Source organism: Ceratotherium simum, chromosome 2, assembly GCF_057802395.1.
Source record: "Ceratotherium simum simum isolate JZ-2026a chromosome 2, ASM5780239v1, whole genome shotgun sequence".
Classification (NCBI taxonomy): Eukaryota; Metazoa; Chordata; class Mammalia; order Perissodactyla; family Rhinocerotidae; genus Ceratotherium; species Ceratotherium simum.
In genome coordinates, this window is record NC_141901.1 from 12,305,402 (window position 1) to 12,329,577 (window position 24,176).

At 40.6% G+C, this 24,176-nt stretch overlaps 1 protein-coding gene across 1 annotated transcript in view; it reads left to right on the forward strand.

Annotated features, from left to right (window-relative positions):
• PAPPA2 (pappalysin 2) overlaps positions 1 to 24,176 on the forward strand; it is a 278,580-nt gene that overhangs the window by 29,428 nt on the left and 224,976 nt on the right. The window contains exon 2 of the mRNA XM_087438266.1: positions 2,507 to 3,578. Within this exon, the coding sequence (XP_087294392.1) occupies positions 2,507 to 3,578 (1,072 nt within the window). The remainder of the gene's footprint in view (positions 1 to 2,506; positions 3,579 to 24,176) is intronic.

A 24,176-nucleotide genomic window follows, 5' to 3' on the forward strand; every position in this document is an offset into this window, starting at 1 on the left:
TAACCTTAGAGATTAGGGTTTCAACATATGAATTTGAGGGGGACACAAACTTTCAGTCCATAGCAGTTGGGTTAGAGAATTCTACTTGCTAAATGTGCTTTTTTTTTTTTTTTTTCTCCTGGAGTGAGTGCAGGGCAGTGCTTCAGCAACTGTTTACTCTCTCTTCCTATAGAAGTATGAACAACAGTAACACAGCAAATAAAATGCAGTTATCTAAGTGCCTAGAGAAACCTAGAGGTTTCTCATATGCTGCTTGGACATCTTACTAGAGAGCAAAGAATTATTACTGTGGTAATCATTCAAAAAGTAATACTTCTGTATACTTGCTACAACTCCCAACTGAAATGGACTATTTTAATGCTCTTGGCCAATAAATCCTTTCGGGTATAGTTACTAAAACTTAGATTAATCAGAACTAGACCAGTATGATAAGAAAATTCCATCTTCTATGAAATGTCTCAAGAAGTTAGAAATATCACGTTAGACTCACTATCAATAATTTTATGGCTTCCTATGAGATAAGGGAGTAGAAACAATTATTTTATTGAATCTAGAATAGATGTTCTAAGGACGATGAGTGAAAGTGTTCAAAATTGCAACTAGGTGGCTGGCAGTTAACAAGCTAATTATCTAGTAATTTGTATGTCAAGCCTAATAATTTATACCCCAACTCAGATACACACATCTGTGTATATGCAACAAATATAAAACAGCATCCTCAATTCTTCCTCTTAACAAACAGCAGATATTTACTAGCCGAGGATTAGTAACTCTATGGTCCTGATATTAAGTATTGTAGCATATTTGTTCATAGGTCAGCAGATGGACATAATTAAGGCTAAATGTACTTATCAAAATAAGTGAATCAAGGAGAAAATATTAAGCAGGGAACTTAATATTCATCTCAGTAGATTTGTCTGCTTTTTTGAAAATCCACCCCATCCAAGAATTTGTAAAGCAGTAGTTCTTATTTTCCTTGACCACCTAGACCTCAGCACAAAAACAAACAAAAAATCCCCCCAAAACAAAACTGGAACATCACCATTGCGTCGTACCTAGTCATCACCAGTACTTCAAAGTCTAACTGTTAGAATTACTGGGTCGGAGAGGAGTTGATTTTGTTAAAAAGCACTTTTTATTTTTTAAATCACAAGTTATTAATTTATGCTACAGGCAGAAGAGATGATATTCTGTCATTTATGAAAATGTAGCTCTTTTTAAAACACCTGCCTGCAATCAGAATGGGAGGTCTCATGGCTTATAAATCTAGAGTCTTCATAGAGAAGTACTGTTTGAGTGGACTATATAGGAGGTCAGGGGAATAAATAAAATTCTATATAAAGGCTGGGGGAGAGCAGCTCCTGGTGTTAGTCTCAGGTGTCTGATCCCAAGTTCGGCAGATTTGTCCATCATTCATCCATTAGTTAAAGCAGCATTTCTTAAGCATTTCTTGTGTGAGTGTACTGCCTCTATGCAACTGACAAGTAAGATCTGCTCCTGAGACTCTAGCTATGTTTTAGAAGAGATGCCTGGGAGGAGATGGTGGTTCATACCAAAGAGGGGAACATTCGAGGCCTCCAAACTGCCTTCAGGATTTCTCTTTCATCTGTGGTCATGTTACATCTGACCTTGTTCCTCCTTCCTGCTGCCAACTTATTAATGATCTGGTTATCTCCAGGGGTTCCTTCTTTTGTGTATTCCATTGGACTCGTAGTCCTATGACTGCAATGAGCAAGGTGATAAGGTAGCCTGTGGTGAGGAGCTCCTTTTATCTGCGAGAGTTCCGCTTCTGTTCTGTGGTGGGCATCACTGGTTATAGAGCAGTCATTCTTCTTACTGACTTGACTGATTCTTCAGGCTAGGACCATGGAGCAGAGGCATTTTGCTTACTCTGGGGAACTACTGTTCTCCATGGTGGGTGTCCTCGCCCTTAGAGAGGCACTGGAGGGAAGAGTGTGCTGAGAGTGACCTCTGGGATATTAGTCTTCTCTGAGGGACTCCCTGATTCACTAACTCCTTGTATTCCCCGTGAGAATCATCATTTCAACTCCAGTAGAGAAAAATGAGCTTTTGAGGGGGTAGGAGATTACTGCCTTTTGTAAAAACTGTGATGGCTTTTATGGCTTCGAGGAAATGGAAAGGGGCTAGGATCAGGGTGGGAAGGCATGGACTCAAAGTCAGCGTGAGGAACATTTGTGACAAAGTGCTAGAGGACGATTGTCACTTGCATTAGACATCCCCTTTCCAGCTTCCATTTTGGTTATTTAAAAATACCAGAATGAGTTAAATTGGATGGAATCTCAAGTCAGATTCCTTTTAGGGATAGACGTTGTCAGAATGGCCTGATATGGGGTACTGGACAGGCATCTCAGGTGAGGAATCTGTATCATTTAATTTTTTCCCATTAAAAACCTACCTACTTGCTATTTACATGGGTTTTCTTCTCCCTTTCTTCATCCCCCTTTGTATCTGGTATTTCTCCCCTCAACCCTTCCTTCTTTCCCAGGTGTGTTTGATAACTGCTCCCACACTGTCAGTGACAAGGGCTGGGCCCTGGGCATCCGCTCAGGGAAGGACATGGGAAGGCGAGATGCTCGCTTCTTCTTCTCCCTTCGCACTGACCGCGTGAAGAAAGCCACCATTGTGATTGGCCACAGTCGCTACCAACCAGGCACGTGGACACACGTGGCAGCCACTTACAACGGACAGCGTATGGCCCTGTATGTGGATGGCACTCAGGTAGCCAGTAGCTCAGACCAGTCTGGTCCCCTGAACAGCCCCTTCATGGCATCTTGCCGCTCTTTGATCCTGGGGGGTGATGGCTCTGAGAACGGGCACTATTTCCGTGGACACCTGGGCACATTGGTCTTCTGGTCAACTGCTCTCCCACAAAGCCACCTCCAGCACAGTCCTCAGCATCCAAGTGGCGTGGAGGAGTTGACTACCCTGATCCTGACAGCCAGTTTTGAGCCCCTGGAAGAACAGTGGGCCCCCTTTAGAGATGCGAAGTACCCAAGGCTTGAGGTTCTCCAGGGCTCTGAGCCAGAGCCTGAGATTCTCTCACCTTTGCAGCCCCCACTCTGTGGGCAAACAGCTTGTGACAATGTGGAACTGATCTCTCAGTACAATGGTCACTGGCCCCTTCGGGGAGAGAAGGTGATACGCTACCAGGTGGTGAACATCTGTGACGATGAGGGCCTGAACCCCACCGTGAGTGAGGAGCAGATCAGTCGGCAGCATGAGGCGCTGAATGAAGCCTTCAACCGCTACAACATCAGCTGGCAGCTGAGCGTCCACCGGGTCCACAACTCCACCCTGCGCCACCGGGTCGTGCTTGTGAACTGTGAGCCCAGCAAGATTGGTAATGACCATTGTGACCCTGAGTGTGAGCACCCACTCACGGGCTATGACGGGGGCGACTGCCGCCTGCAGGGCCGGTGCTACTCCTGGAACCGCAGGGATGGGCTCTGCCATGTGGAGTGCAACAATATGCTGAACGACTTTGATGATGGGGATTGCTGTGACCCTGAGGTGACTGATGTGCACAAGACCTGCTTCGACCCAGACTCACCCAAGAGGTAAGGGACTGGGGCTTGGGGTGTCCTGCTTGTAGGGTGCATTTCTAACATTGTTTTATCCCTTTGGCTTCTAGAGACAAAAGAGGGTTCGCACAGCCCCCAGATCAAACATTCATCCACCCCACCAGCCATTATTGAGCTTTTGTAAAGTACCAGGTGTTGTGTTAAGTACTTAGGGACACAGAGATGAGTAAAACAAGGGACAGCCCTCACAGAGCTTACAGTCTCTGGAGCAAACAACTGTGTATGTGGTGTGAAGTGTACCTGAAGACATACGCACCAGGTGCTTGAGGCATAGGAAGCTGAACAACTTAGTCTATCCGAGGAAGCCAGGGATCTTCACAGAGAATAAACGAGGTGTATACATGGATAGAAACCATTCAGCACCAATTATACATGAGCACTCTTTCTCTAGTCTTAGGTTCCCAGCAAAGTAACACAAATCCTTGAGAAGGCCTCTCGTGTGCCTGATCTCTGGTGCAGTTTGAGCAGTTCAGCAGCTTCACGCATACAAGGCATTCTACATCTAATCACAAGTCTCCTTTAGGCGACTGGAGTCTTCCTCTTTTGCCCCATTAAATTGCATTCTTCACACAGCATCCAGAAAGGTCCTTTGTAAAAGGTAAATCAGATCCTGTCACTCCCCTTCTTAAATTTTTTTCCCACTGTACTTTTCCCACTGTACTTCCCACTGTCCAAACTCTCCACCTGGCTCATAGGCTCTGCTCAGCCTGACCCCTGCCTGCCTCTCCAGCTTCTCCCCACAGACATTCATCCCACCCTCACTGCACAGCCTCACTGACTCGATTCTGTTCCATTGAGCCGATCAAGCTTGTTCCCGCCCCGGGGTTTGCATTAGCTGTCTCTTCTTGCAGTCCTCTTTTCTTTGGTCTTCCCTTGGTGGGTCTTCTCTTATCTTTCCAATATCTACTTAAATGTCACCTCCTGGAGATGCCTTTCCTGATCCCCCAATTTAGCCAGCTATTCAATCACTATGATGTCAACTCATTTTAATTTTCTGATAACACTTGTCACTTCTGATATTTTTCTCGTGCATTCGTTTGTCTTTCCCCTGCCAGGCATATCAGCTCTGTGAGATCAGAGCCCTTGTTAACCACTAGGCTCAATTCCTAGTGCCTAGAATAGCAGCTGACACACATATATATATGTTTATCTCATGTTTATTTTAATGAATGAATGGATCTGGTGTGTCTTCTGGTGTGAGACAGAAGCCAATAAGAGGATTTCCATTTCATGGTCGTTGCAGGGTTGGGGAGTGTTAGAGGGAGGTAAGAAAGAAGAGAGGTAGGCGGCTAAACTTGTTAATTTGTGTATGTGGGCAAGGCTTCCCTTTTACATAAATGGTGCCTTTGTACAAATTATAAAAAGGCTCACGCCTGAGCTAGGGTGTAGTGTTGGTGGGAGGTGGGGGCCTGGATCTCAGCTCCCACCCAGTACCTGGATTGTTACCTTTGTGTTTGTTGGCCTCCGTTTGTATGGTAATTCACAGTGTCCCTATGTGTGGGCAGTCCTCTTGGTGCCCTGTGTGTGGGCAGTCAGCTAATACCAGTTAACAGTGTGGCCTGTAGTTCAGGCATGTGATGTCAAGGATTGAGTGTAAGATATGGCATCAGGGGACACAGTTGAATTCAAGAGTCCTTGCTACTTAGCTATGTAAATTGTGCAAATCACTTTCTGAAACTCAGATTTCTTGTCTATAAAATGGGGGAGATTGCAGTAATACTTTGCATTACCTATATCTTAGGGTTGTTTTGTAAATCAAATAAAATAAGGTACAGGAAAGTGCTTGGTAACTCTCAAATTTTCAATGTACAAAAATAGCTCTAAACTAACTTTAGTTATTATCATTATTAGAGCTGATAGATGGGAAGCCTTTGTTTACATAATAATACACAGGGAACTGATCACATTACCAGAAATATTCACATAAGAAAGATTCTGTTTGAGTTTGGTTTGTAGATTTTGATAACCTTAATCAGAAGCTAAACCTCACTAACAACAGTGGTTGCCAACTCTTAGGATCTCTGGGGAGACGGGGAAATCTGGCTTGTTCTCATTTCTCTACTATCTCATCATAACAACCCACTGCCCTGACTGAGAGAGCTGTCTTTCAAGGTACCTAGGCATCATTCTCCTTAGAGTGGCCCTTTATCTCTCTAAATCCCTATTGCCACTGCCTTATCTGGGTGTTTATAACTTATTCTTCTTACTGCTGCAGAGTTGCCATGGTAACTCATTCCTTTCTATCTGTAGACATAGGTATTTTTCAAACTTTCTTACCCCTACAGGCAAAACTCGCTTTGTGGAATAAAAGGAACTTTTTATGCTTTTTGATAGTTAAAAATATTTAAATCAAAGTAATCTTCACAGTTAAAAATATCAAATTGTAACAAAAGGCATAAGGACGAATGACAGTCCCTTGCCTAACTATTCCCCATCCCTCTCCACTCTTTAGCCTTGCTCCCATATTTAATTTATTTCACCTATCTCTTCTAGCAATTACCTCTGTATCTCCAAATCTTATATTTATATTACTTGAATCATAAATTTTGAACGTTATGCATTGACTTGCTCTTATGATAAAGATGAGACTTCAACTCTTAACATTTTCTCCTTTCTCTCCCCTCCATCTTTCCAGTATAGTTATTTAACTATTTTTAGTTGAATAAGTTACATATATTTACAACATTGTGACTATGAAATATTTTTTTTATTACAAAACAGAGTATTATTCTATTATTATATTTCCTTTCTGGTATAGCTTCTTCCCCCACCCTCCCCTACACCTTGGGTCTCTGTTTCCTCCCTTCTTCCCCCCCTCCCATCCTCCTTTTTTCCTTCATTCATTTTTTTTATATCAGTTGTTTTCAATGCTTTCTCATATCAGCTAATCTATAGAATATGTCTTTTTTTCTCTCTGTTTTACACTCCTCTGGAGCTCTTCCTTCTAGTTCATTCTGTTTTCCTCTCCTCTTCCAGTCTTGGCTGGTTATCTTTAGGTCTGCTGCACAGTTGTCAGCCTGGAACTTCTCATTACTGCTTTTTTGAATTGGAGCCACTGTGTCCTGAATTGCATAAGTATCTCTTAATTTACTACCTTATTTACTGGAAAACATCCTTCAGTAACTTTCTAAGAAAGGGCATTTTAGGTAACTTTGTCTGAAAATGCATTTCCTAAAATGTTTTTATTTTGCCTTTAAACAAAACCGAGAGTTTGTCTTGGTGTAAAATTTTGGGTTGGAAAACATTTTCTCTCAAACTTTTGAAGAAATTCATTAATTACCTCTAGCTTCTGATAGATAGCTTTAGATAGATAATTGTGTGTCTTTTTAGAGGTGGAATTTTTTTTCCTTTTTGAAATTGTTTGGAATCTTATCTTTAGCCTTGTTATTTTAGGGATTTTATGATAATTTTTTTAGGGTTGCCCTCTTATGCTTTTTTTTTTTGAGCATCCAGTGGTCCTTTCAGTTTGGACAGTCATGCCCCTTATCTCTGGCAAATTTGATTAAATTGTTACTTTGATACTTCTTTTTTTTTTTCTTTTTGTTTTGCTGAGGAAGACTAGCCCTGAGCTAACATCTATTGCCAATCCTCCTCCTTTTTTTTTTTTTCCCCCTTTTTCTCCCCAAAGCCCCAGTAGATAGTTGTATGTCATAGTTGCACATCCTTCTAGTTGCTGTATGTGGGACGCGGCCTCAGCATGGCCGGACAAGCGGTGCGTCATTGCACGCCCGGATCCGAACCCGGGGCCGCCAGTAGGGGAGCGCGCGCACTTCACTGCTAAGCCATGGGGCCGGCCCTTGATACTTCTTTATTCAGTTTTTCTGTTCTTTCTGTTTTCCTCCTAAAACTCCTGAGGATGGATCTCCTGAATTTATTTTTTATGTTCTTTTTTTTCCTCTTTTTTGTCTCATATGTTCTATCTCTGTTATTTTGTTCTATTTTTTTTGGAGATTTCCTTGAGTTTATCTTCCAACTTTTCTACTGAATGTTTAATTTTAGCAATCATATTTTTAAGACCTTTTTATTCTTTGACTTTCTATATTAATCTATTTTTATTTTAAGGATGCAACCTTTTTATGAGGCTAAAAATAAGATTCATTCTGAATATTTTTTTCTGTGCACTGTGTCTGATTGATGTGTAGGCAACTTTTCTTTTTCCTTTTTTTCTCCTTAATTCCTGTCTGTCTTTCATGTTGGTGAATTTCCTCAAATGTCTAGTACTTGTTCACAGTAGAAACCATACTTTTGGATCTCTACTTATGTTGATCTAATAAAGGATAGTTATCTATGAATTTCCTTTTTTGGAGGAAGTAATCTGAAGGCAGAATGTAGTGGAAAGGAGAAGTTTTCTCCTTCTCATCTCCCTTGTATTTATTTCATGTGTAGGATTTTTTTTTCCCTCTCCCATCCTCTGCCTTATACTCCTTGTGATGAATTTTTATCATTAAAAATATTGAGGGTTTTTTATAACTTTTATTGCCAAGATCCATATTTAGAAAAACACTATTAAGTTCCTGTGATGTGCAGACACAGTAAGCTAAGGAGAGGGACAAATATAAAGAATATGTAAAGAATAAGTGCTAATAACTTAGTAGAGGGGTTGAGTAATTTTATCTCAGTTCCCTGGGTTTAAGTCCAGGCTGAGGCACTAACAGCAGAACGTGGAGTGTAGATGGCTTTTCTGTGCCGTGGCTTGGATCATTTGAAAGGACGTTGGAGTCATAGAGACGTAGATCTCTGGATTTCTGTGAGGGCCTCCGACTTGGTGGAATTAGTGGTTGTCTCTGAACTAAATTACCCGTATATAGCATCCCTATTATTACAATTAAATCACAGAACTCAAGCTCACAGTTCCATTATAGTGTGACTCTGAAGAGATCCAACTTCAACAAATGCTTTGCCAGACCTTTATTGGGCCAACAGTGCTCCAGGCACAAAGCCATTCTACTCAGGAGCTCACAGTTTACCATTCTACTCAGGAGCTCACAGTTTAGAGGGGGGTGGTTGGGAAGTGGGGGCCGCACCTATAGATAGATTGCTGACATGCAAGGACAACGAGTGGTATGTGAACAATCCTCCTCATTTGTCAAATCCTACTCGACCTTCCTCCTTTTCCCACCCCTGGCAAGAAACCAGAAATCTAACCCAAAGAAGTTCTTCTCCCAAGGGCTCTGCAAGGAGAGAGCCTGAGGAATCCAGCACTGAACATCTGTAACCCAGATGGGCATATCAAAGGGAGAGTATTTATCAGACTTGGGGCTGGTCAGGAGGAGATATGAATTATAGATACATTACCCGGCCAGTTGAACAGAATTACCAAGATAAAGGAACTTGACCTGTGGGTAGGGAAAGCTACATAGGCCAGATGTCTATTTCTCCATAGTAGCTGCACTGAGAGAGGGTCTCCAAGAGCTGAGGGAAGGAAGGGGGTTGAGAGTGCCCCTCAGTAAAATCACAGATGTCATTGACCACTCCCTGTGGTGCATCCTCAGAAGCCAAGCCAAGGGAATCTCTGTGTCCTAAGGCAAACTCGGCTTCCCCAGTCTTTGCAGGCTTTCAGCTTCTTTTTGGTCATGAATTGTCTCTTATTTTTTCCTCTAAAATTATGTCTCAGAGATGAAAGGTTCTTTGCTGCTCAACCTACTTTCTATCCCTTGTTCTTTCTCTCCTTTTCACTTCAGAGTTGAGCTTAGTATCCAGCCAAATCTTGAACAGTGTGCTTGCCACTTTTTTTTTGTTTCTATGTGTCAGATCTCATAATATTGTTATTATGTGGAGAAAAATCCTCAAATAAAAACAAATGGCTGAGCACAGTTTAAGCAAGCCATCAATCACCTAGTGTCACACCATGCTGTGAAGCCGACAAGAGAATGCCAGGAACGTTTGTTTTCTGAAGTCTGTGGTGGGCTAAGGTCTCTGTGTGTTGATGACTCATTGTCTCTTCTCTGCCTCATTCCCTGAGGTTTGCTGCTGGGGATTTTGAGGGCAGAAGGACTGCTGCATATAGCAATGCTGGGACATGACCCACTTCCCTCTAAAAGAGTCCTCAAGAGGGTGGGCGGGGGGGTGCCCTGCAGGGGCACGGCAGAGAGTGGTGTCTACAGTTGCACACTACAGGGTGTGTATCCAGGGCCTGGAAGACAGATGCATGCATGTGACATCGAAGGGAACAGGTGGAGAAATCGGTGCTGCGCAGACCTGGGTGCTTGCGGTTAGCTGTGCTCTGCTCACCTACCCTCTGTGGCTGTTGAGCCAGAGGAATGGTCGGGCTGGGCCCCTGCAGTGGCGGGTCTGTTAAATATCAGCCAAGCTTCATTATAGGTTTCTTTTGAAGTTGAGATTCAAAGTTCCCTGCAGCCAAAAAAAAAACATGCGCAGGAAAAATAAGTGTAAGGGGTAGAATAGGGCAGAGAGAAGAGAAATGGAAGAAACTGAACAGCAAGAAAACTCCTCAATCCCTCCTCTTCAAAATGCACAAGCGGTGCACACTCTAAAGAGATGAGTCTCACCTTCTCATGCTCATTTCACCAGGCAAAGAGAATAGAAGGGGAGAAACAAAAGAACACCTTACAGGTAAGCTCAAAACGTTCCCCTACAAATAGAAGTGTCCTACAGGCCAATTTCTTCATAGTCCCAGTAGCTACCGTATTAGAGAGTACATGAAATCCACAATTCCTCTGTTCACCTGGCTCAGAGAACTTTCCTCCCCAGGTGAGTGGGGAGAGGTTGTTTTCATCCTTTTTGTGGTTCTTTCCTAGCCAAATAGACAGACTTGTGAGAGAGCCATGTGACATGTCTGGGTTAAAAATATTTCGTCTTAGAAAGTTTTTAGGAGAGACCCTCGTCTCCAGTCACGTTCAGTTGTGCAAGATACTTGGACATTTTCCTAGGAGTTGAGGTGGAGCTCCTGGTACCCTGGCTAGATGCCAGTCTCTTTCAGATGATTTCATGTAGGGATCTCTTCCTGGAATTTAAGCCTAGGAATCTGAGAGATAGCTGCACTCTTACACATGTTTTCTTTTTTTCCTCTGGGAACCCTGTTTGTATGTTACTCCAGTGACCAAGTGAAAGTTGAATCTTGTTGCCGGATGGTGCCCTAACCCAGAAAATCAGGTTGGGGAGTGGGTGGAGCATACAGTTAGTCTGGGCATCGGATTTTTCTGAGGATTTGTTTCATCAGAGTCACCCCGTGGAGGAAGCTGCTGACCCATTAGTTTCCTGAATCCCAGGGTGTCTGTTGCTTCTCAGCAGGGCCTCTGTCCACGGCTATGCACCGGGTTCCCCCAGCTTCATACTTGGATGACTGCTACTCATCCTTCAAGTCTCAGTTAGGATGTTACTTCCTCCTTCCTGAGAACATTCCTCTGTCCTCAAATAGGGATTAGTGATCTCATTTGTATCACTTCTCATCCCCCTCCTGCCACCACTCTGCTCTGGCCCTGTTGTCTCTCACCTGTGTTATAACAAGAGACTCCTAACTGTCTCCCCACTTTTGCTCTTGCACCCGTCCCCCAGTCTGTTTTTAACCTACCAGCCAGGGTAATCCTATTAGAGGATAACTCAGATCAAGTCATTCCTCTGTCCAGAATTCTCCAGCAGCCCCAGCTCATTCAGACTCAAAGCCGATAGTATTACTGTGAACTACAGGGCCCGACCTTATCTGGCACCAGGTACTTCTGTGGCCTCATCTCCTACCGTGCTCTCCCTTGTTTACTGCATTCCAGCCACACTGGCCCTCTCACTGTTTCTTGCAGACATACTCTTACTATATTAACTTTTCAGTGGCTTTTCACTTTGCTGAAATATTCTTCCTCCAGATTTCTACGTGGCTGGTTTTCCCACTTCCTTCTGGTCTGTTTTCAAAGTCACCTTCTAGGTGAAGCCTTTCCTGATGACCTCCTCTAAAATTTCACACACTCCTCTGACTCTTAATGGTTTGTTTCCTGTTTTATTTCTCTTTTTAGAATTTGCCACTAAGATGCAATATATAGTTTTAATTTTGCTTAATATCCATCTTCTCTACTAGAATGTAAGTTCCATTAGAGAAGGAGTTTTTGTATGTTTGGGTTACTATTTTACCTTCGCACATAGAATAGCCAAAGGAATAGACTAAGAAGTGTTCAATAAATATTGAATAAAGGAATGTTCTTACCCTAGTATAGTGGTTGGCAAACTATGGCCCCTAGACCAAATTTAGCCTGCCAGCTGTTTTTGTAAATAAAATTTTATTGGAATGCAGCCATATCCATGTGTTTACGTATTGTCTATGGCTGCTTTCATGTGGCAGAATTGTGTAGTTACAACAGAGACCCTGTGGCCCACAAAACCTACAATATTTACTCTTTGGCCCTTTAAAGAAGAAGTTTGCTAACCCCTGACCAAGTACATATTTATCATACTATATCATAATTACCCATTGTTGTATGTCTCTTGCACAAGACTTTAGGTTCTTTGTTCATAGTTCTTATAACACAGGAAGTGCTCAATTGATATTTTTAAAATGAATAACACATACTTAAATGAAAAATCAATGACAAGCGGGAAATGGTAGTGTTGGGTAAGGGTTTGGGTGGGGTAGAGCATGCTAGTCTGTATTGAAAAAGAAGGGTATTTGTAATCTACACTTTGCATGAATTATCTTATTTAATGCCCATAGTAGCTTCAAGAAGCTGATTATCTCCATTTTATATATAAGAAAACTGAGATTTAGATAGTTAAATAACTATCATCATTCAGTAGCGGAACAGAGATTAAACTCTGACTTTAGAGCCTGTGTTAACCTCCATTCTATATTGTGTGTCAGGTATAAGTCTTACCTGCCTAGCAAAGTGCTTAGCTCATAGTGGGTGTATAATAAATATTTGTTTATTTTAATTATATAATGATTGTTTCAGAGAACATGTGCTTGAAGAGAAGAGGGAAGGGAAAGGGAAATCACTGTGGGCTGACATTGGGTCAGAGGTGGACTCCTTAACACATGAATAGTGAAGATCTGGAGAAAGAGTTTAGTAGGCAAGGGCAAAGATAGGCACCAAAGTACAGATAGTCATGTGCAAATATATTCAGGCCACTATAAGAACAACTTGAAAGGAGAGGAGATTTCCTAGAGAAGAGTAAGAAAGAGAAAATTGGAAAAGTTAAGTTGGGAAGGCCTTAGATGTTGGGCTAAGAGATTTGAAGAGTAAGCAATTGGGATATACATGGGATATGTATAGAAATAATCTATCTATTGATAGATCGATTGATTGATAGACATCTGTTTTAATATATGTATCTGTTTAATAGCTACCATCTCTCTTGAATTTTAGATTTTTCCTCTGGGATCAGTTTGCCTATCCCTGAAAGACATTCTTTGGCATTTCCTTTATTAAATTTTGCTAGTCATATGCTTTCTTGATTTTCATTTCTATGAAAATGTCTTTATTTTACCAAACTTCTTAAAGGATAACTTTTCTAGGTATACAATTTTAGATTGGCTGTTTGTTTTCTCTTATTGAGATATTATACCATGATCTCCTGGTTTCCATTAATACTGTTGAAAAGTTAGCTGTCTAATTGTCATTTATTTAGATTTACTCTGCCTTTTCTCTTTGGCTGTTTTCAAGATCTTTTCTTTGTTGTCAGTGTTCTGCAGTTTCACTGTGATATGTTTGATGTAGATTTTTCTTTTATTGTATTTGAGATTTATTGTCATTCCTGAATCTAAGCACTCATGCCATCATCAATTATGGGAAATTATCAGTCATATCTCTTCAAATATATTTCTAATTTTTCTATCATCTCCTTCTGGATTTCCTATTAAATATATATTACTCCTCTTACTCTGTGCTCCATATCTCTTAACATCTCTCAATTTTTCAACCTTTGCCTCTCTGTGTTGCATTTGAGTAACTATTTTTAGATTTATTGCCCAGTTGACTCTTTTCTTCAGGTTTGGCTAACTTGCTCTTAGAACCCACCAATAAATTTTTAATTTTTATTAGTATACTTTTCATCTCCATAAGTTCTATTTAGTTCTTTTTCATATCTGCCTAGTCATTTTCAAAATCAATTTCCCTACTTATTCATGCTTTAGATATTCTCTTTTATTTTTAAAAACATATTAAGATGATGGATATGTGAATTTACACATGTATAAGATTGCATAAAACTAAAGCCCACACAAATTAGTATGAGTAAAAATGGGAAAATCTGAACAAGATTGGTGGATTATACCAATGTCAGTATCCTGGTTGTGATAGTGTATTATAGTTTTGCAAGATGTTATCGTTGGGGCAAACTGGGTAAAGGATATTCAGTATTACTCTATAATATTTCCTACAAGTGCATGTGAATCTGCAATGATCTCAAAATAAAAATTTTAATTAAAAACATATTAAGTATACTTCTTTTATATTTTATGTCAGCCAGTCTGATTCTGTTGTTATTTCTGCTGGTTCTTGCTCATGGAGCCTTGCTTCCTCATACGTGCTTTATGATTTTTGATTGTGAGCCTGTGTTCCTTGAAAATTTACCTGTCAAATTTCTTTCAGGCCTGGATTGAAGATATGCTCTTTTATGTCTGTCAGTTGCCTAGGGCTCTACTAACAAGAAATCACTTTAAATATATATAATTGGCTTGAGGTTTTTTAGACTGTAGGTTATTATGAATTTGGAATGCAAACCTGTGAGGGCTGACTTGTGGTTGCTTCTCAGGGGAGATTTTCACCTTACATATTGAGTCAAGATTGGGGAATGTAGTTTTCAACCTGTCTCCCTTGATGAAGTGGGCTTTAAAGATTTTTTTGGTGCTCTGTTTTATTGATGGTATAGTCGTTGAGAGTCCTGGCTTTCTGTGGGCCTCTCCCATACAACTCCCCACCTTGGCTAAGCCCTAAGTTTTGTTCCTATCCAAGATTCTCACAAGACTGTCAAACTGAAGTTCAAGGGCACTAGGAATGAAGAGAGTCCTCAGGGAAGCCATTGGCTTCAGAGAATGTTTACTTTTCTGGATTCCTATTTTTACTTTGTACATGGGCTCTGAAGGTAACTTTTAATTTCCTTTCAGCTCATTTAAAATTTATTTTTGTATTTTATTAACAAGTTTTAGTTTTCAGTGGAAGGAAAATCAGAGTTTCTACCCTCTTTATACCAGAAATGGAAGTAATTCTCCAGAAAAATAATCTGGAGGCAGCATGCAGAATCAGTATTATGAACCAGGGAGATTGGAAGCAGAAAGGTGACCTTGTAAGCTCTTGTAGCAATCTAGGCAGGAAAGGGTAACAGGTTGAAAATGATTAGGGAAATTACTGTGACATAGTAGAAAGATCTAGGGAACTAGAAATGAGAAGAACTGGATTCTAATCCTAGCTCCAGCCTAGTCACATAATGTAATCGTTTGTTCACTCATATTCATAGTCATCGATAGTCAACAAATGTTAATTGAGCACCTGTTCTAGGCCAGGCACTCTTTTAGGCACCTGCAGATACTGTGATGAAGAAAAAAATCCCTTCCCTTATGGAGGAGACAGGCAATCAATAGATAACAAGTGAATACATGATATGCCAGGTGATGATAAGTGCTGTGGAAAGAAATTGAGCAGAATAAGGGAGACAGGGAGTACTTGCTGCGGGAGCAGGATAAAGGATGTCCAGGGAAGGTCTTCCTGAAAAGATGACATTTGAGCAGATATCTGAAGGAAGTACGAGAGTGAGCCACATGGAATCTGGGGGATTATTCCAGGCAGAGGGAACAGCAAGGAGCTACTATGGCTGGAGTAGAATGAACTAGGCAGAGATCAGTTGGTGGGGACAGAACACACAGCCTATCAGGCCATTGTGTGGATTTCAGCTTTTACTTTTGATGAGTTGGGAAGCTGCAATGGGGCTTGAGCAGTTGAGTGACTTAAGCAGTGGAATGATATTAATAGAGAAGGTACAGAGAAGTACTTCACTGCCCTGTCTACCTCAAAGGGATATTGTGAGGTTCAAATGAGATAATATTTGTTGAAAGTGCTTTGTAAATTGAAAATGCTTCATAAATGAAAGTGTTTGGTGAGACGTTGCATTGAGTTCAGCAGTGAGTTTGAAGAAATGGTGGACATCTTCAAGGAGACGTTGAGCAGATGATTGAAAAAGAGATGTAAAAGAGGTATTCAAGTCAGTGTGGAGTTTACAGGGGCAAGATCGTGCCTTATATAGTAATAAAGTCATTATGAAACAGAAAGCATGAGACATTAGTCACCCTGACCCACAGGGAATCTGTGACTTATCTCCCCCCACCCCGGCCTCTTTCATATGTAAGTGTAAAAACGCAAAACTGAGTACAATGAGCATCTCCTTTACTATACTTTCAAAAAGATTTATTTTCCAGGAAGGCCTGTGTCTACCATCTGTGCTCAGTACCCAGTAGGCACTCAGAATTGCCTACTGAATGAATGCTGCAAAGTTCAGGGGTCAAAGCACTTAGGACTATGACAGAGTTAGGGATTCAAAATTATTTTAAGTAAAAATTTAAAAGATTGAATGCTGGGCTCAGCACACTACCATGAAAATGTACAGGGATGAAATTATATTTTAGGATATAAAAAATGTGTTAACCAAGCTGGTGGATACTTGTGTTTGCATTAATCAATGTGAGAATAATCATGAGCATAAGCTTCATATGAAGCAAAAGTGTGAGGGGCTGGCCGGTAGCCTAGTGATTAAATTTGGCACACTCTGCTTCAGTGGCCCGAGTTCAGTTTCCAGACGTGGACCTACACCACTAGTTGGTGGCCATGCCGTGGCAGTGACCCACATACAAAATAGAGGAATATTGGCACAGATGTTAGCTCAGGGTGAATCTTCCTCTGCAAAAAAAAAAAAAAAGTGTGGCCATTAAAAATATGCCAGCAATTCTGGGCTTTGTTAAAAAAGAAGAGAGTGTTCAGATGGCTGGAAGAGCTCCCTCTAGACATAGTCCTGATCAGACTCTATCTGGAGCCTGTGCTCAGTTCTGGGCAGCAGATTTTATGAGGAACATCAACAACCTGGAGCACATCCAAAGTTTGGGGAGGAGAGTAGTGATGAGCAAGATGGTAAATGGCCCTGTTCCCTTTCAAGTATAGATTTTTAACTTCTCCCTGTTTGATTGAGGAGCCATTAGAGAGGGATTTATAAATATGTCACAATGGCCTCTTTTGTATCTCATTCATTCTATTCATTCATCTACTCATTCATTAATTCAGTCACAAAGAATTCAAGTGGGAGAGACAGACATACATGAATATAATTGCAGTACTGAGTAGAATAAAGCCAAGTGCTATCTCTAATCATCTTTGGCCCCGTAAGTCTGAATTTCTACAGTAACTAACCAACGTGTCTTTCTACTTTTAATTTTCCTCCACTCTACCCCCAAAATTAACTCTGTAACATGTCATCAGAATAATCATTCTAAGAATCATTTATATGTTCCGCTCTTCCCAACCAGAAGGACTCAATTGGGAAGGGAAAGGGATTTGAAGTTGTTCTGAAAGGTGGGTAATAGAGACCAGGAAGGAGAGTATATTAGGCAGGGGTGTAAGGTCGATAGAGAATTGGTACCTGTCGTATAGTATAAGAAGATATAGGATAATAACTGTAGTAATAATTGCCATTTATTCAATGACCTAACCATTAACTGTGAAAATAGCACAGTGTATTCACAGTCAGTATTAGAAGGACAATTATTCAGACTGACTTCATGTGGAGTATAGTACTTTCAGTTAAATACGTTTTGTAATTATAGCTAACTCTTCTGTTCAAGAGTTCAGTTTACTCCTTTTCCATAGATTTTAATATAATGGAAAAAAATTATTATTTCTAATTCTGTCATTCTGGGACCTTCCTGCATGATCATAGACCCTTAGTCAGCAAATAGATAAAAATCACGTTTTTTTCTTTTCTTAGTATGCTAGTCCCTCACAGGTAATTTGGAAAAGGACACACAGTGAAGATGGCCTATGTAGCGGTGGTCTGTTCTATCTTTAGAGTTCGTGGGGAGCTGCCACAGAATCTTTATGCAATTAATTTGAGTGGATCACCTTATTTCAAGAATTTATCATGGCCAATACTAAAACTCAGATAAAGAATCCTTTTCTAAGGCTTATTCCAATGCTTTTCTTAGTTTTACTTTCTTATATAGTTGTACTTTATTTCTATGGCAAGAGAAATCCTTGTAAATTTTGTGTACATATTTCTAAATAATAGGTCTCTAGAGGAAATGTTTATTCATTTGTTTAGGGCTTCATTATACCATGCCTTATTGCAAATAGGACTTAAGGTGTAATTCATATTTTAATATGATATGATAGTTTAAAATAAGAAACTTATGGATAAGAAAGAGGAATAAAAGGAAAATGAGGACAGGTAAGAAAAGATTAAGTCAGTGGTGAATTCATTATGCAAAATGAGTGCATGTGTACGTATTAGAGTGCTAGAGTTAGACCACAGATTTAGCTCTGAACTTCCCGGAATCAAGACAAAGAGGAAGCAAGGTTAAGCTACCTGGCTCACTCTGTTTGTAAGATGAAAACAAACAGTGGCTCAAGAGAACAACTGGCATAGATAATCATACTGGATACAAATTTTTCCTGGGGGACCACCTATAGAAAAAACTGCTTAGCACAATGAACAACATCCTCAACAACACCCTTATGCAAAAATCTAATGTTCTCTTAAAGAATCAGTCCTGGATCTGCTCCTAATCACAAGGAAAAGGTCATTTTATGGCCTCAATTTCCACCTTGTAGAGAATGGTTGGAATAATTTTATCCTGGAACTATTTTAAAGAAGAATCATCATCAAGAGTGTAGCCCTTCTGTGGAGGTGGGGGAGGAAGGGATTCTGAATCCAGGCAACAGTGGCAACATGAACTGAAGAAAGGACCCATCTTCCCCTGAGACTGGAGGGAGGGCGGCGAGGGTGGATGCAGATAGATGAGTTGTTGGCTTCCAGGGCGGGATTGGAGAGAGGTTTTGGCTGGTAGCCTTGATCTTCTTGATGAAGAAGGAGGCAGTTGTCTTTTGAGAGGTAGGAGATTGCTGACAATGTAGGGGCTTGAGGAAGCCGGAGATTGTTCTTAATAGCCTCTTTTCAGTCCATCTTCGTGTGCTGAAATGGGAAGGAAACTTATGACTCTAACCCCATTTCCTTCTTTCATGAGCTGTTGTAAAAGAATGCGATTCTGAAAACAGCTGCTGTGAATCTCTAAGGAGGTGGAACCAAGGTAAATTCTGAAAGACATACCAGCCTACTCAGACTCAGAGTCATGGAATGTCATAACTGATCTTGGAGATCATTTTGTTCAACCATTTTATTTTATTTTGTGGATGAGAAAGCTTGTCTCAAGTCACAAAGCTAGATGTTTGATTGGATAACCCAAGGGGAGGTCATCTGACTCCTGGTTTTTTCCCCAACTACACCTAAGTACTTAAGCTGTTAGGCAGCAGGCGGAGGATGCTACCTCTAAGTCTCTGCCTCAGTTTCTCCATCTCATTCCATAACTCTGCTTCACTCCATAGCCTCAAAACTATCTTTTGGGGCTTGGAAGGAGAAGTTTGAAATCACAGATTGCTTAGTAGACTCTCTTGCCTATGTGGCCATGTGCTTATCTGGTCTACTAGTTTCACGTAATACAATCGTTAATAGAGTAAATGATGCTGGAGAAGGAGAAAAATAAGGAGATTGATCAAAAGAGGAAGTAAAGTTCAGAATGAGAACAAAGCCCAGAGCTGCCCATCATCATGGGTAATGTGACTTCCAGGAAATTAGAATAGGCTGTCTCTGTGGTGTCCATGGCTGGGCGCCCTGGGAGAGTGCTGGCTTGGTGACCAAGCAACTTCTCTCTTTGCAGTTGGCATGGAGAGCAGCATGCCAGTCACAGTTTAAAAAGAACAAAGAGCCATGTGCCCATACTTCATGGTAGTTGCCATAGGGGAGGTTGGGAAATAAGGAAAAATTCCAACAATGAGTGGGCTGAGAAAGCCATATCATTTTTCCAGAGCAGGCGGTATTCTTCTGCTTTGAAGAATGAAGAAATCATTAACCGAACTCAGGATGGGCGGCAGGGAGGGAGGGCAATGGAGATGAAGAGGTTGGATGGTGAAAGGAAAGAGGGGGGTGAGTGGAAGAAGGAAAAAGCTAGAGTATAGAGGCATTCTCTTTCTTTTCTTCGACTGTAACTTGCTTCTTAATTTTCCAGGCTTTAGTGAGAGTCAGGGGTTTTAGAGGAAGGAGAGGCTTCTTCCAAATTGGTTCATCAATAGGATGACCATATAATTTCTCATACAGATTGGAACACCACTGAGAGAGAAAGGAGGTGCGGTTAATAACTATGGCAGGATGAGAGGAACAAACTGGGACTGCCCAGGTAAACCAGGACAAAGGTTGCACATCAGGAAAAGTTTCGTGGAGCAAGTTGCACTTACACTGGATCTTGATATAAGTTTAAATCAGTCACAGATCCTTTCTCAAATACATTGTACATTAGCTCTCTCCTTACATGTGTGCCTTGGGCTGATTTAGAGTTAAATAGATAGAAGTTAAGTTCTTTCAGTAGCCAGTCAATCTTAAAAAGAGGTCTGAAACCAACTTATATCAACGTTTTCTGTATATAGACTACAGTGTTGTTATCTCGTCATAGAAGGTGCATGAGTTTTAATGCAGGTGCCAGCTTTAACTGACTGGTAGGTTCCTGAAGCGTGATATGGAGAAGGATTCTGAGACTGCACTGCAGTTTAATGGGAAAGAGTGTTTATTTGATTAGGGATATCTGCTATGGATACAGGAAGTCGAACTGGTGGTGCTCATCTGCTTTCTCTCATAAAAGGATTTTTACATAAATTCAGCAGGTAATATTTGAAAATAAGTGTACATCATTCAGCTTATCACTTTGAACCATGCAATCCCTCAGCAAGAGTGAAAATAATGAAATTAAGCCGAATAACTATTCTCGGTGCTAAGTCACCTTTTCTATGGGTCTTTCTATAGTCTTTCATTTTCCTTTCTCATATATACCTTTGAAATAGCTTACTCAAGGAATAAGGCCATCTGCTAAGACTTTGAAACACATTAGTGAACACTACTATGCTGTTAAAGGAAATTATGCAAAGGGACCTGTAGTGACTGACTTAAAGTAACACTAGAAACTCATGACAAAACAATGTTATTTTGGTGGCTAATCTTAGGGAGAGTAGTATGGTGTATTGAAGAGACCACTGGATTGGGAGCTAGGAAACTTGGATTTCTTGTCCAGTTTTGCTATTAGTTATATGCTGCTAGACAGGCCACCTACATCTTAAAGCCATTCAAGTTATTTAATCTTCAAAAAGAAGAAATTGGATCACTACTTGGGATTCCACTTCCAAATCGGTATTGTTTGGTCATTTCAAATCAAATTTATTTTATAAGTCGGGGGGTTAGAAAACTTTTTCTATAAAGGGCAGATAGTAAACAGTTTAGGCTTTGCAGACTATACAGTCTGTCTCAACTACTCAGCAGTGTTGTAGTGTGAAAGTAGTCACAGACAATATGTACATGAATGAGAATGGCTGTGTTCCAGTAAAACTTCATTTACAAAAATAGGCGTTTTCCCACAAGCTCTAGTTTGTCATCCCCTGTATAAATCTGTTCTTCCGGATAATAGCTATTGCTGAATAACAAGATACTCCAAAACATGGGAGCTTAAAATGACCTATCTTTGTTGTCTCACCTTTCTGAGGATCAGGAATCTGGGAGTGGCTTAGCTGGGTGGTTCTGGCTCAGGGTCTCTCAGGAGGCTCCAACTGAGGTATCAGGCTGAACTGTAGTCATCTGACACTTGATTGAGTCCGTTTCTAAGCTCACTCATGTGGCTGTTAGCAAGAGATGTCAGTTGCTCATCATGGGCTTCTCCATAAGGCTGCACCACCACATGGCTTTCCTCAGAGCATGTGAGCAGAAGGAAAACCCAAGATGGAAAAAGCTGCAATCTTTTTACAACATATAATCTTGGAAGTATATCCCATTGGTCTGCCTCTATTCTGTACTTTGGAAGTGAGTCATGAAGCCCAATCCATACTCAAGGGGAGGGGATTATACAAGGATGTGACTACCAGGAGACCAAGGATCTCTGGGGACCATCATTGATGATGTCTCCCACATTACATTATAGTGATTCTCATTAGGCAATTTTTAGAACCTTGTGAAAAAATGAATTAATCATAAGAGGTGTTTGCGTTTAGCTCTATCAAGTGTCCTGGTGACCTCAGGTAATGGGTATTAGTATAAGGATATAACTATTGCTCCACTAGTGCTGGGGTGGCTCCAGAAATTTGGTTTCATGCTCAGTTTTGTCCTTCTCTCCATATCTTCACCTTCCTCAAGCAGGGAAGATTTGATTGGGTCACTGGGTCACAATCCAATATGGAACATCTTTATTGGGTAGCTTTCAATTCACAACTAGTCCCTGATCTAGTCAGTTATGACCAATATAATAGAGTTAATTCAGTCTAAGCAGATGGCTTTGCAAAGCATAAATAAATAAGTGGTGTGAAGTTGCTTCTCTCAGAAGAGAGAGATATACCTAGTAGAAATTTTGAGACTTCATGGCCATTCCCAGAAAGGGGCCATGTATATACAACAATATATATCAAAGACCAGTTAACTCAATGAAAATGCTTCCTGACAGACATTGCAAAGGCACACGCTAAGCATATATTCCTGGAAGACTTCTATTGCCCTATTTCTGTTAATATGTCTTTTGGTAAAGAAGTGGCTCTTGGGAACATATTTACCTACTTAATTATTGAGATGTCAGGTTACTGCCTGGCACTGTCAAATGTCTTTAGATAATGGAAGAAAATGGAAAAACACTGCAAGTGAGACTCAATTTATATATACTCTATAAGCAAATATTCACAGAAGAGAATGAGTACAAAAAGTACAATAAACTTTTTTTGAGTACAACACATTTATATTTGCATTTAAAATTCATGTACATCGTCTCAAGATAGTCATTACTTAATCTCTCCTTTTCCATATTTTCCTAATGAAGGCATAATAACATCCTTATACACTCTACACTAAAGACACAGTCTGCCTTCAGGTATAGAGATACCAGCAGAGAGGCAAAAGATTCCACAGAGGGCGATCGAGAGGGAGGAAAGATGGAGAGGCAACAAAGTGGCTGCTAGGTGAGAGAAGACAGGAGCAACAGAAAGCCCCAGGCCAGAAGGAGTTGTTGAAAGACTAAAAGAAGGCATCATTAATATATTCATGAGGGGAAAATGTTGCTTCATGAATATGCTAATAACTCCATCTATTCTTCTGAGGTTTAGGACATCTGGAAAGCCATTGATCTGAAAGCTACTTGGGGTCTTCTGAGATGTTCCTAGATTGAGTAGTTGTTTTGTTTTTTAAACTCAATAAGTATTCATTTTAATGGAAGATGACAAGCCTAAAATTAGAAGGAATGTAATAGGTTCACCTAGAAACCCAAATGAGGCCTTGGGTGCAGTAATGGATAAAGGTGGGGACATCTTACCTAGTGGTCAGAGTTGCTCTTCTCACAGTCATCATCCCTGGCACCTGGTTCCCTAACCTGATGTCTGGAATGATTGACGCTCTTATTAGTTTTTATCCACACTTCCCAATTAGACTTCACGTTTCCAGGTATTTTAGTACATGAGGTCTTACGTTAAAAAACAACATGAAAAATAAAAAAGAGAAAAAAACCAATGGCAGTTGTTTTTGACAAATCCAATTTCTTAGGAGTAAAGATTAAAATTCCATTCAAAACTCCATGAAGGACCAGTGGATGGCAGTGATTTTTCTCTGGCACAGGCAGCTCCCACAAGGCACCTGCTCTGTTCAGTGAGGACTCAATATTGGGATCAGTGGCATAATTGTTGTAGTGACTGCCTCTAGTGGACGTAAAACTGCCTCATGCCAGGAAACATTGCTCTTTCTGCCTTTCTCTCTTATAAAAATAGTAGTTAAGGATGCTTTCTACAAATTATGAAGTGCCTTGGGCCGGAGCTATTATTCATGTCCATCATCACTTGACAACACCTTTGTGGCATCCTCATTAATCAATTATACTTAAAATTTAAAATATTTCACAGTTTTCCTCTAATTTAACATGTAAAGGGGGTGGTGGAGTTAGGATCTAGGAAGGATGCAGGAGAAAGCTCCATGGGGTTCTTAGCCCAGAAAATTAAGCTGAAAACTAAGCTTCGACTTGAATCAGCATGCTTTCTCACAGAGCCCATGAAGGATCAAGTAGCTGTCGATCATCTCCGGTTCATAGGACTTGTAAGATGCTGGGGTGATTCCAGGCACAATCTACACTGTGAATTCCTTGAGGGCAGGGAAGAATACAAATTTATCTTTGTAGTGCCATAATTGAAGGAAATGACTATTAGGCCCTGATTTGGCGTCAGACACTGAGGTAATTATTTTACATTTATTGTATTATCTAATTATCATTCTGAGAGATGAGTATTGTCTTCATTTGATAGACTAGAATCTCTCACATTTTGCCTTGTATAATCTTGCATAGAGAACATGGTAGGTACTCAATAAATTTGTGCTAAA